Source organism: Pleurodeles waltl, chromosome 10 (assembly GCF_031143425.1).
Source record: "Pleurodeles waltl isolate 20211129_DDA chromosome 10, aPleWal1.hap1.20221129, whole genome shotgun sequence".
NCBI lineage: Eukaryota > Metazoa > Chordata > Amphibia > Caudata > Salamandridae > Pleurodeles > Pleurodeles waltl.
Genome location: NC_090449.1, coordinates 31,311,577 through 31,324,303, shown reverse-complemented (window position 1 = coordinate 31,324,303; position 12,727 = coordinate 31,311,577). Strand labels below are relative to the sequence as shown.

The 12,727-nt window shown below is 49.1% G+C and overlaps 1 protein-coding gene across 3 annotated transcripts in view; it reads left to right on the top strand.

The window, feature by feature from the left end:
- PORCN (porcupine O-acyltransferase) overlaps positions 1-12,522 on the top strand; it is a 76,150-nt gene extending 63,628 nt beyond the window's left edge. For all 3 annotated transcript variants that reach the window (XM_069209543.1, XM_069209540.1, XM_069209542.1), the window contains one exon: positions 11,575-12,522. In XM_069209543.1, coding sequence (XP_069065644.1) covers positions 11,575-11,676 — 102 coding nt within the window. In that variant the 3' untranslated portion in view covers positions 11,677-12,522. The remainder of the gene's footprint in view (positions 1-11,574) is intronic.
- The last annotated feature ends 205 nt before the right edge of the window (positions 12,523-12,727 follow it).

The following is a 12,727-nucleotide window of genomic DNA, read 5'->3' as shown; positions in this document are numbered from 1 at the left end:
TACAGCCCTAAGGCAGGGTGCACTATACCATAGGTGAGGGTACCAGTGCATGGGCACTGTGCTCCTACAGTGTCTAAACAAAACCTTAGACATTGTAAGTGCAGGGTAGCCATAAGAGTATATGGTCTGGGAGTTTGTCAAACACGAACTCCACAGCACCATAATGGCTACACTGAAAACTGGGAAGTTTGGTATCAAACTTCTCAGCACAATAAATGCACACTGATGCCAGTGTACATTTTATTGTAAAACACACCACAGAGGGCACCTTAGAGGTGCCCCCTGAAACCTAACCGACTATCTGTGTAGGCTGACTAGTTTTAGCAGCCTGCCACAAACCGAGACATGTTGCTGGCCCCATGGGGAGAGTGCCTTTGTCACTCTGAGGCCAGTAACAAAGCCTGCACTGGGTGGAGATGCTAACACCTCTCCCAGGCAGGAATTGTCACACCTGGCGGTGAGCCTCAAAGGCTCACCTCCTTTGTGCCAACCCAGCAGGACACTCCAGCTAGTGGAGTTGCCCGCCCCCTCCGGCCAGGCCCCACTTTTGGCGGCAAGGCCGGAGAAAATAATGAGAATAACAAGGAGGAGTCACTGGCCAGTCAGGACAGCCCCTAAGGTGTCCTGAGCTGAGGTGACTCTAACTTTTAGAAATCCTCCATCTTGCAGATGGAGGATTCCCCCAATAGGGTTAGGATTGTGACCCCCTCCCCTTGGGAGGAGGCACAAAGAGGGTGTACCCACCCTCAGGGCTAGTAGCCATTGGCTACTAACCCCCCAGACCTAAACACGCCCTTAAACTTAGTATTTAAGGGCTACCCTGAACCCTAGAAAACTAGATTCCTGCAACAAGAAGAAGGACTGCCCAGCTGAAAACCCCTGCAGCGGAAGACCAGAAGACGACAACTGCCTTGGCTCCAGAAACTCACCGGCCTGTCTCCTGCCTTCCAAAGATCCTGCTCCAGCGACGCCTTCCGAAGGGACCAGCGACCTCGACATCCTCTGAGGACTGCCCCTGCTTCGAAAAGACAAGAAACTCCCGAGGACAGCGGACCTGCTCCAAGAAAAGCTGCAACTTTGTTTCCAGCAGCTTTAAAGAACCCTGCAAGCTCCCCGCAAGAAGCGTGAGACTTGCAACACTGCACCCGGCGACCCCGACTCGGCTGGTGGCGATCCAACACCTCAGGAGGGACCCCAGGACTACTCTGATACTGTGAGTACCAAAACCTGTCCCCCCTGAGCCCCCACAGCGCCGCCTGCAGAGGGAATCCCGAGGCTTCCCCTGACCGCGACTCTTTGAACCTAAAGTCCCGACGCCTGGGAGAGACCCTGCACCCGCAGCCCCCAGGACCTGAAGGACCGGACTTTCACTAGAGAAGTGACCCCCAGGAGTCCCTCTCCCTTGCCCAAGTGGAGGTTTCCCCGAGGAATCCCCCCCCTTGCCTGCCTGCAGCGCTGAAGAGATCCCGAGATCTCTCATAGACTAACATTGCGAACCCGACGCCTGTTCCTACACTGCACCCGGCCGCCCCCGCGCTGCTGAGGGTGAAATTTCTGTGTGGACTTGTGTCCCCCCCGGTGCCCTACAAAACCCCCCCTGGTCTGCCATCCGAAGACGCGGGTACTTACCTGCAAGCAGACCGGAACCAGGGCACCCCCTTCTCTCCATTCTAGCCTATGTGTTTTGGGCACCACTTTGAACTCTGCACCTGACCGGCCCTGAGCTGCTGGTGTGGTGACTTTGGGGTTGCTCTGAACCCCCAACGGTGGGCTACCTTGGACCAAGAACTGAACCCTGTAAGTGTCTTACTTACCTGGAAAAACTAACCAAAACTTACCTCCCCTAGGAACTGTGAAAATTGCACTAAGTGTCCACTTTTAAAACAGCTATTTGTCAATAACTTGAAAAGTATACATGCAATTTTGATGATTTGAAGTTCCTAAAGTACTTACCTGCAATACCTTTCGAATGAGCTATTACATGTAGAATTTGAACCTGTGGTTCTTAAAATAAACTAAGAAAAGATATTTTTCTATATAAAAACCTATTGGCTGGATTTGTCTCTGAGTGTGTGTACCTCATTTATTGTCTATGTGTATGTACAACAAATGCTTAACACTACTCCTTGGATAAGCCTACTGCTCGACCACACTACCACAAAATAGAGCATTAGTATTATCTATTTTTACCACTATTTTACCTCTAAGGGGAACCCTTGGACTCTGTGCATGCTATTCCTTACTTTGAAATAGCACATACAGAGCCAACTTCCTACACCTTAGCTCCCTCATCTTAAGATGGAGGTAAGGTGTGGTGTCGAGTTCCACCACAGTCACATCTGTGCTAGACATTTTGCTTCTAAAAGTTGGAATACTTTTTAAGAATCTACAACTAGTTCTAGGTTCTAATTCAAACTTTTACAAACTTTTAAACTCTAAAAGAAATGCTAAACAGGATCTAACACAAGGCCCTAGCAGGTCTTTTAAGAATTTAGAAAACTTTTCAAATTGCAAAAATCAATTTCTAATGACAATTTTGGAATTTGTCGTGTGATCAGGTATTGGCTGAGTAGTCCAGCAAATGCAAAGTCTTGTACCCCACCGCTGATCCACCAATGTAGGAAGTTGGCTCTGTATGTGCTATTTCAAAGTAAGGAATAGCATGCACAGAGTCCAAGGGTTCCCCTTAGAGGTAAAATAGTGGTAAAAATAGATAATACTAATGCTCTATTTTGTGGTAGTGTGGTCGAGCAGTAGGCTTATCCAAGGAGTAGTGTTAAGCATTTGTTGTACATACACATAGACAATAAATGAGGTACACACACTCAGAGACAAATCCAGCCAATAGGTTTTTATATAGAAAAATATCTTTTCTTAGTTTATTTTAAGAACCACAGGTTCAAATTCTACAGGTAATAGCTCATTCGAAAGGTATTGCAGGTAAGTACTTTAGGAACTTCAAATCATCAAAATTGCATGTATACTTTTCAAGTTATTGACAAATAGCTGTTTTAAAAGTGGACACTTAGTGCAATTTTCACAGTTCCTAGGGGAGGTAAGTTTTGATTAGTTTTACCAGGTAAGTAAGACGCTTACAGGGTTCAGTTCTTGGTCCAAGGTAGCCCACCGTTGGGGGTTCAGAGCAACCCCAAAGTCACCACACCAGCAGCTCAGGGCCGGTCAGGTGCAGAGTTCAAAGTGGTGCCCAAAACACATAGGCTAGAATGGAGAGAAGGGGGTGCCCCGGTTCCGGTCTGCTTGCAGGTAAGTACCCGCGTCTTCGGAGGGCAGACCAGGGGGGTTTTGTAGGGCACCGGGGGGGACACGAGTCCACACAGAAATTTCACCCTCAGCGGCGCGGGGGCGGCCGGGTGCAGTGTAGAAACAAGCGTCGGGTTCGCAATGTTAGTCTATGAGAGATCTCGGGATCTCTTCAGCGCTGCAGGCAGGCAAGGGGGGGATTCCTCGGGGAAACCTCCACTTGGGCAAGGGAGAGGGACTCCTGGGGGTCACTTCTCCAGTGAAAGTCCGGTCCTTCAGGTCCTGGGGGCTGCGGGTGCAGGGTCTCTCCCAGGCGTCGGGACTTTAGGTTCAAAGAGTCGCGGTCAGGGGAAGCCTCGGGATTCCCTCTGCAGGCGGCGCTGTGGGGGCTCAGGGGGGACAGGTTTTGGTACTCACAGTATCAGAGTAGTCCTGGGGTCCCTCCTGAGGCGTCGGATCTCCACCAGTCGAGTCGGGGTCGCCGGGTGCAGTGTTGCAAGTCTCACGCTTCTTGCGGGGAGCTTGCAGGGTTCTTTAAAGCTGCTGGAAACAAAGTTGCAGCTTTTCTTGGAGCAGGTCCGCTGTCCTCGGGAGTTTCTTGTCTTTTCGAAGCAGGGGCAGTCCTCAGAGGGTGTCGAGGTCGCTGGTCCCTTCGGAAGGCGTCGCTGGAGCAGGATCTTTGGAAGGCAGGAGACAGGCCGGTGAGTTTCTGGAGCCAAGGCAGTTGTCGTCTTCTGGTCTTCCGCTGCAGGGGTTTTCAGCTGGGCAGTCCTTCTTCTTGTAGTTGCAGGAATCTAATTTTCTAGGGTTCAGGGTAGCCCTTAAATACTAAATTTAAGGGCGTGTTTAGGTCTGGGGGGTTAGTAGCCAATGGCTACTAGCCCTGAGGGTGGGTACACCCTCTTTGTGCCTCCTCCCAAGGGGAGGGGGTCACAATCCTAACCCTATTGGGGGAATCCTCCATCTGCAAGATGGAGGATTTCTAAAAGTTAGAGTCACTTCAGCTCAGGACACCTTAGGGGCTGTCCTGACTGGCCAGTGACTCCTCCTTGTTTTTCTCATTATTTTCTCCGGCCTTGCCGCCAAAAGTGGGGCCTGGCCGGAGGGGGCGGGCAACTCCACTAGCTGGAGTGTCCTGCTGGGTTGGCACAAAGGAGGTGAGCCTTTGAGGCTCACCGCCAGGTGTGACAATTCCTGCCTGGGGGAGGTGTTAGCATCTCCACCCAGCGCAGGCTTTGTGACTGGCCTCAGAGTGACAAAGGCACTCTCCCCATGGGGCCAGCAACATGTCTCGGTTTGTGGCAGGCTGCTAAAACTAGTCAGCCTACACAGATAGTCGGTTAAGTTTCAGGGGGCACCTCTAAGGTGCCCTCTGTGGTGTATTTTACCATAAAATGTACACTGGCATCAGTGTGCATTTTTTGTGCTGAGAAGTTTGATACCAAACTTCCCAGTTTTCAGTGTAGCCATTATGGTGCTGTGGAGTTCGTGTAAAACAGACTCCCAGACCATATACTCTTATGGCTACCCTGCACTTACAATGTCTAAGGTTTTGTTTAGACACTGTAGGGGCACAGTGCTCATGCACTGGTACCCTCACCTATGGTATAGTGCACCCTGCCTTAGGGCTGTAAGGCCTGCTAGAGGGGTGTCTTACCTATACTGCATAGGCAGTGAGAGGCTGGCATGGCACCCTGAGGGGAGTGCCATGTCGACTTACTCATTTTGTTCTCACTAGCACACACAGGCTTGTAAGCAGTGTGTCTGTGCTGAGTGAGGGGTCTCTAGGGTGGCATAAGACATGCTGCAGCCCTTAGAGACCTTCCTTGGCATCAGGGCCCTTGGTACTAGAAGTACCAGTTACAAGGGACTTATCTGAATGCCAGGGTGTGCCAATTGTGGATACAATGGTACATTTTAGGTGAAGGAACACTGGTGCTGGGGCCTGGTTAGCAGGGTCCCAGCACTCTTCTCAGTCAAGTCAGCATCAGTATCAGGCAAAAAGTGGGGGGTAACTGCAACAGGGAGCCATTTCTTTACAGTCACCTTCTAGATCTGGTGTTGATAGACCGCCAAACATACATCTCGCTTCTATGGTGGAACAGTATAAATTTAAACAAAGGGTGGCCTTTACAAGACCCAGTGCCACAATACGTGATAACAACAGATGCTTCCATGACAGGGTGGGGAGCACACCTCAGTCAACACAGCATCCAAGGACAATGGGACGTACATCAAACAAAGCTGCATATAAATCACCTCGAATTGTAAGCAGTATTCCTAGCGTTGAAAGCATTTCAACCCATCATAACCCACAAATACATTCTTGTCAAAACAGACAACATGACAACAATGATTATCTAAACAAACAAGGGGGAACACACTCGACACAGCTGTGCCTCCTGGCACAAAAGATATGGCAATGGGCAATTCACAACCACATTCGCCTAATAGCACAATTCATTCCAGGGATCCAAAATCAACTAGCAGACAATCTCTCTCGAGATCACCAACAGGTCCACGAATGGGAGATTCACCCCCAAATTCTAAACACTTACTTCAAAATTTGGGGAACACCTCAAATAGACCTATTTGCAACAAAAGAGAACGCAAAATGCCAAAACTTCGCATCCAGGTACCCACACAGGCAGTCTCAAGGCAATGCTCTATGGATGAACTGGTCAGGGATATTTGCGTACGCTTTTCCCCCTCTCCCTCTCCTTCCATATCTAGTAAACAAATTAAGTCAAAACAAACTCAAACTCATACTAATAGCACCAACATGGGCAAGACAACCTTGGTACACAACACTACTAGACCTGTCAGTAGTACCCCATGTCAAGTTACCCAACAGACCAGATCTGTTAACACAACACAAACAACAGATCAGGCATCCAAACCCAGCATCGCAGAATCTAGCAATCTGGCTCCTGAGATCCTAGAATTCGGACATTTAAACCTCACCCAAGAATGTATGGAAGTCCTAAAACAAGCTAGAAGACCATCCACTAGACACTGCTACGCCAGCAAATGGAAAAGATTTGTTTGCTACTGCCATAATAATCAAGTTCAACCATTACATGCATCTCCAAAGGATGTAGTGGGATACTTACTACATTTACAGAAATCAAATCTAGCCTTCTCTTCAATAAAGATACACCTCGCAGCAATATCTGCATACCTGCAGATTACCCATTCAACTTCACTATTTAGGATACCTGTCATTAAAGCGTTTATGGAAGGCCTAAAAAGAATTATACCACCAAGAACACCACCTGTTCCTTCATGGAACCTCAACATCGTCTTAACAAGACTCATGGGCCCACCTTTTGAACCCATGCACTCTTGCGAAATGCAATTCTTAACGTGGAAGGTTGCATTTCTCATTGCCATCACATCTCTAAGAAGAGTAAGTGAAATTCAGGCGTTTACTATACAAGAACCTTTTATTCAAATACACAAAAATAAGGTAGTCCTAAGAACCAACCCTAAATTTTTACCAAAAGTTATTTCACCGTTCCACTTAAATCAAATGGTAGAACTACCAGTGTTCTCCCCACAGCCAGACTCAGTAGCTGAAAGGGCACTACATACATTAGACATCAAAAGAGCATTAATGTACTACATTGACAGAACAAAAGAAATTAGGAAAACAAAACAACTGTTTATTGCATTTCAAAAACCTCCTACAGGAAACCCAATATCAAAACAGGGTATAGCCAGATGGATAGTTGAGTGCATCCAAACCTGCTACCTTAAAGCAAAGAGAGAACTGCCCATTACACCAAGGGCACATTCAACCAGAAAGAAAGGCGCTACCATGGCCTTTCTAGGAAACATTCCAATGAACGAGATATGTAAGGCAGCCACATGGTCTATGCCTCACACATTTACTAAGCACTACTGTGTAGACGTGTTATCCGCACAACAAGCCACAGTAGGGCAAGCCGTACTAAGAACTTTATTTCAGACTACTTCCACTCCTACAGGCTGAGCCACCGCTTTTGGGGAGATAACTGCTTAATAGTCTATGCACAACATGTGTATCTGCAGCTACACATGCCACCGAACGGAAAATGTCACTTACCCAGTGTACATCTGTTCGTGGCATTAGTCGCTGCAGATTCACATGCGCCCACCCGCCTCGCCTGTAGCCGTTTGGAAGTTATCTTCAACATTTGTACATTTGTAAATATATTACTTAAACCTTAGTTGGTACATACTTATTCATTCCATTGCATGGGCACTATTACTAACATACACAACTCCTACCTCACCCTCTGCGGGGAAAATAATCTAACATGGAGTCGACGCCCATGCGCAATGGAACAAAGGAGGAGGAGTCCCTCGGTCTCGGGACTCGAAAAGACTTCTTCGAAGAAAAACAACTTGTAACACTCCGACCCAACACCAGACGGCGGACTATGCACAACATGTGAATCTGCAGCGACTAATGCCACGAACAGATGTACACTGGGTAAGTGACATTTTCCTTCTGTTCATACCAGGGTCCTTGACTGATAGTAATATGGCATATAATGATGTAATATGCGTTTTTGTGCCAGTTTTCCTGGTCTCATGTTCTAAAAAAAAAAAAAAATCACTATTTGTGCTTGTAGTTCAATTACCATTGCATAAACCTGTGGTGACAGGAGGGCACCCTTATCTCGTTCCGCTGCGTACTTTCCCACTGCCCGATATTAGTTTACCTGTTTTACTGTCATCTCTGTATATGGTAATGATAGCAGCACAAGAAGGTTTTGCCTAGTCCATATCTCCTGAATGCTTTAAACATGAGTTGTCAATCTACTGGATTGAAGGCTGTGAAAGGCAGGTTATTCTGAGGGCTGTACTTCAAGCCACATCAAGGTGGCTGCACTAAAAGGACTAAGGGGGTCATTCTTGCCGGGGCCAGGGTCGGCGGGAGCACCGCCGACAGACCGGCTGTGCCCCGCAGGGCATTCTGACCGCGGCGGTTCGGCCGCGGTCAGATGCGGGAAACCGGCGGTCTCCCGCCGGTTTCCCGCTGCCCTGCAGAATCCTCCATGGCGGCGGAGCGCGCTCCGCCGCCATGGGGATTCTGACACCCCCTCCCGCCATCCTGTTCCTGGCGGGTCTTCCGCCAGGAACAGGATGGCGGTAGGGGGTGCCGCGGGGCCCATGGGGGCCCCTGCAGTGCCCATGCCATGGCATGGGCACTGCAGGGGCCCCCGTAAGAGGGCCCCTGTAGGAAGTTGGCTCTGTATGTGCTATTTCAAAGTAAGGAATAGCATGCACAGAGTCCAAGGGTTCCCCTTAGAGGTAAAATAGTGGTAAAAAGAGATAATACTAATGCTCTATTTTGTGGTAGTGTGGTCGAGCAGTAGGCTTATCCAAGGAGTAGTGTTAAGCATTTGTTGTACATACACATAGACAATAAATGAGGTACACACACTCAGAGACAAATCCAGCCAATAGGTTTTGTTATAGAAAAATATCTTTTCTTAGTTTATTTTAAGAACCACAGGTTCAAATTTTACATGTAATAGCTCTTTTGAAAGATATTGCAGGTAAGTACTCTAGGAACTTTGAATCATTACTTTAGCAGGTATACTTTTTGCATAAAACACAATAAGCTGTTTTAAAAGTGGACACAGTGCAATTTTCACAGTTCCTGGGGGAGGTAAGTTATTGTTAGTTTTCACAGGTAAGTAAATCACTTACAGGTTTGAGTTTTTGGTCCAAGGTAGCCCACCGTTGGGGGTTCAGAGCAACCCCAAAGTTATCACACCAGCAGCTCAGGGCCGGTCAGGTGCAAAGGTCAAAGAGGTGCCCAAAACACATAGGCTATAATGGAGAGAAGGGGGTGCCCCGGTTCCAGTCTGCCAGCAGGTAAGTACCCGCGTCTTCGGAGGGCAGACCAGGGGGGTTTTGTAGGGCACCGGGGGGGACACAAAGTAGCACAGAAAGTACACCCTCAGCAGCGCGGGGGCGGCCGGGTGCAGTGTGCAAACACGCGTCGGGTTTCCTTCAGGTTTCAATGGGAGACCAGGAGGTCTCTTCAGCGGTGCAGGCAGGCAAGGGGGGGGCTCTTCGGGGTAGCCACCACCTAGGCAAGGGAGAGGGCCTCCTGGGGGTCACTCCGGCACAAAAGTTCAGTTTCTTTAGGCGCTGGGGGCTGCGGATGCAGGGTCTTTTCCAGCCGTCGGGAAATGGAGTCTAAGACAGTCGCGGTCAGGGGGAGCCTGGGGATTCCCTCTGCAGGCGTCGCTGTGGGGGCTCAGGGGGGACGACTTTGGTTACTCACAGTCGTAGAGTCGCCGGAGGGTCCTCCCTGAGCTGTTTGTTCTCCACCAGTCGAGTCGGGGTCGCCGGGTGCAGTGTTGCAAGTCTCACGCTTCTTGCGGGGAATTGCAGGGGTCTTTAAATCTGCTCCTTGTAACAAAGTTGCAGTTCTTTTGGAGCAGTGCCGCTGTCCTCGGGAGTTTCTAGTCTTTCTTGAAGCTGGGCAGTCCTCAGAGGATTCAGAGGTCGCTGGTCCCTTGGAAAGCGTCGCTGGAGCAGGTTTCTTTGGAAGGCAGGAGACAGGCCGGTAAGTCTGGAGCCAAAGCAGTTGGTGTCTTCTGTTCTTCCTCTGCAGGGGTTTTTCAGCTCAGCAGTCCTTCTTCTTCAGGTAGGTTGCAGGAATCTAGTTTCTAGGTTCAGGGAGAGCCCTTAAATACTAAATTTAAGGGCGTGTTTAGGTCTGGGGGGTTAGTAGCCAATGGCTACTAGCCCTGAGGGTGGGTACACCCTCTTTGTGCCTCCTCCCAAGGGGAGGGGGTCACATCCCTAATCCTCTTGGGGGAATCCTCCATCTGCAAGATGGAGGATTTCTAAAAGTTAGAGTCACCTCAGCTCAGGACACCTTAGGGGCTGTCCTGACTGGTCAGTGACTCCTCCTTGTTATTCTCATTATTTTCTCCGGCCTTGCCGCCGAAAGTGGGGGCCGGGGCCGGAGGGGGCGGGCAACTCCACTAGCTGGAGTGTCCTGCGGTGCTGTGACAAAGGGGTGAGCCTTTGAGGCTCACCGCCAGGTGTTACAGCTCCTGCCTGGGGGAGGTGTAGCATCTCCACCCAGTGCAGGCTTTGTTACTGGCCTCAGAGTGACAAAGGCACTCTCCCCATGGGGCCAGCAACATGTCTCTAGTGTGGCAGGCTGCTGGAACCAGTCAGCCTACACAGATAGTCGGTTAAGTTTCAGGGGGCACCTCTAAGGTGCCCTCTGTGGTGTATTTTACAATAAAATGTACACTGGCATCAGTGTGCATTTATTGTGCTGAGAAGTTTGATACCAAACTTCCCAGTTTTCAGTGTAGCCATTATGGTGCTGTGGAGTTCGTGTAAAACAGACTCCCAGACCATATACTCTTATGGCTACCCTGCACTTACAATGTCTAAGGTTTTGCTTAGACACTGTAGGGGCACAGTGCTCATGCACTGGTACCCTCACCTATGGTATAGTGCACCCTGCCTTAGGGCTGTAAGGCCTGCTAGAGGGGTGTCTTACCTATACTGCATAGGCAGTGAGAGGCTGGCATGGCACCCTGAGGGGAGTGCCATGTCGACTTACTCATTTTGTTCTCACTAGCACACACAAGCTGGTAAGCAGTGTGTCTGTGCTGGGTGAGGGGTCTCTAGGGTGGCATAATACATGCTGCAGCCCTTAGAGACCTTCCCTGGCATCAGGGCCCTTGGTACTAGAGGTACCAGTTACAAGGGACTTATCTGGATGCCAGGGTGTGCCAATTGTGGAATCAAAAGTACAGGTTAGGGAAAGAACACTGATGCTGGGGCCTGGTTAGCAGGCCTCAGCACACTTTCAATTCAAAACATAGCATCAGCAAAGGCAAAAAGTCAGGGGGTAACCATGCCAAGGAGGCATTTCCTTACAGCCCCACAAAGTATTTCAGTGTCTGCTATGCAGACACTGAAATACGCGACGGGTGCCACTGCACCCGTCGCACCTTCCCACTATGCCGGCTCCATTCGGAGCCGGCGTCCTCGTGGGAAGGTTGATTTGCCCTGGGCTGACGGGTGGCCTTTTGGCGGCCGCACGCCAGCCCAGAGCAAATCCCAAAATACCCTCAGCGGTCTTTCGACCGCGGAGCGGTATTTTGGTGGGGGAACTTCGGCGGCGGATTGGAATCACCCCCTAAGTGTCTGTTTTGGGCGTGAACATGTATTTCACTTTTAAGCATTTGTTACTTGTGATAAAGAACTAAAATGATATTTGTGTGAAAGCTGCACTTAAATTGGCACCTAAATTTTTGTTTCTTTCTCTTTTAATTGCAGGGATATGGGATGTCCCACACGGTTTACATGTGGTCTGAGCTGAGCTGGGCCAGCCACTGGGTGACCTTTGGTTGTTGGGTCTTTTACCGCCTAATAGGTTGATCCAAAGGGGTCCAGCCAAGGATCTCTCATTCTAAAGAGAGGGACTCAGTTGTTGTGGAGTTCTGGATCTGTGCTCAGCCGCACCATCCATTCTACTCCTTCCCCCTTCCACAACCCTGTTCCTTCTGAATCCACCTTGCAGACTGAATGTGAAAGGCCTGCTCATCCACCCACTGAACCTGTTTTATGGTTTTCAATAATGGCCAACCTGGGTCACGCATTCTTCTTTTAGCACAGAACTGGACTACTGCTGAAGATTTCATGCCCATGCTAACACCTGGACTTGGGTGACATCCTTTCCGACACTTGCAAAAGATTGAACAGAAGCATTACCAGCATTTATTCCAAGCGAATGCGGCTGAGGGTCTTGGGGTGGAGGTAGCGGTATATGTGGATCTGGAGGGAGAGAGATCCAACGACTAATGATTATTAACATGTGGATCATTGCAGTGAACGGGGACTGTGTGGTGGCCTGTGTTGTTTCTGTTCCTTCAAGACATACCACATTTTACTCTGTTACTGCGTGGATGTCCACACAAGACACTTGCCACCAGTCAAACCGGCCTCCGGTCAGAGTACTGTTGTTCTGAACTGTAAATACTGTTTGAGGTATATGCTCTTTACATACCACGTGTACTGTTCTGTGTGACCTCTAGCAAGCACGCCATTCCTAACGTGTCATCTCTTTGGGCCTCACATGCACCTGCCTGCGTGGGGAAGCTTCAAAGACGTTACCCATGTTGCCTGGGTGGGCAAGGGGACTTGCACAGATTTTTCAGACATTCCTCGTTTGTCCGCTTCAAAGCACAGTGAGTGCCAGAAACATTAAAGCCAGTTTTATATCAATTTCTTGGCCATTTTTCTTTTAGCCACATGAAGGCATGGACGATTGTGAGTGGTGTAAATAAAGTCCTTTTCTAAAGTAAAGTGCTGAGATGGAGCAGTGACACACTTCATTCCTTGACTTAAGTATAGTCTTATCTTCCTGTTTTTGTGATAGAAGTAAAACTGTGTTGGAGCCAAAATCTAAGTGATATTGAATAGTGTGTTG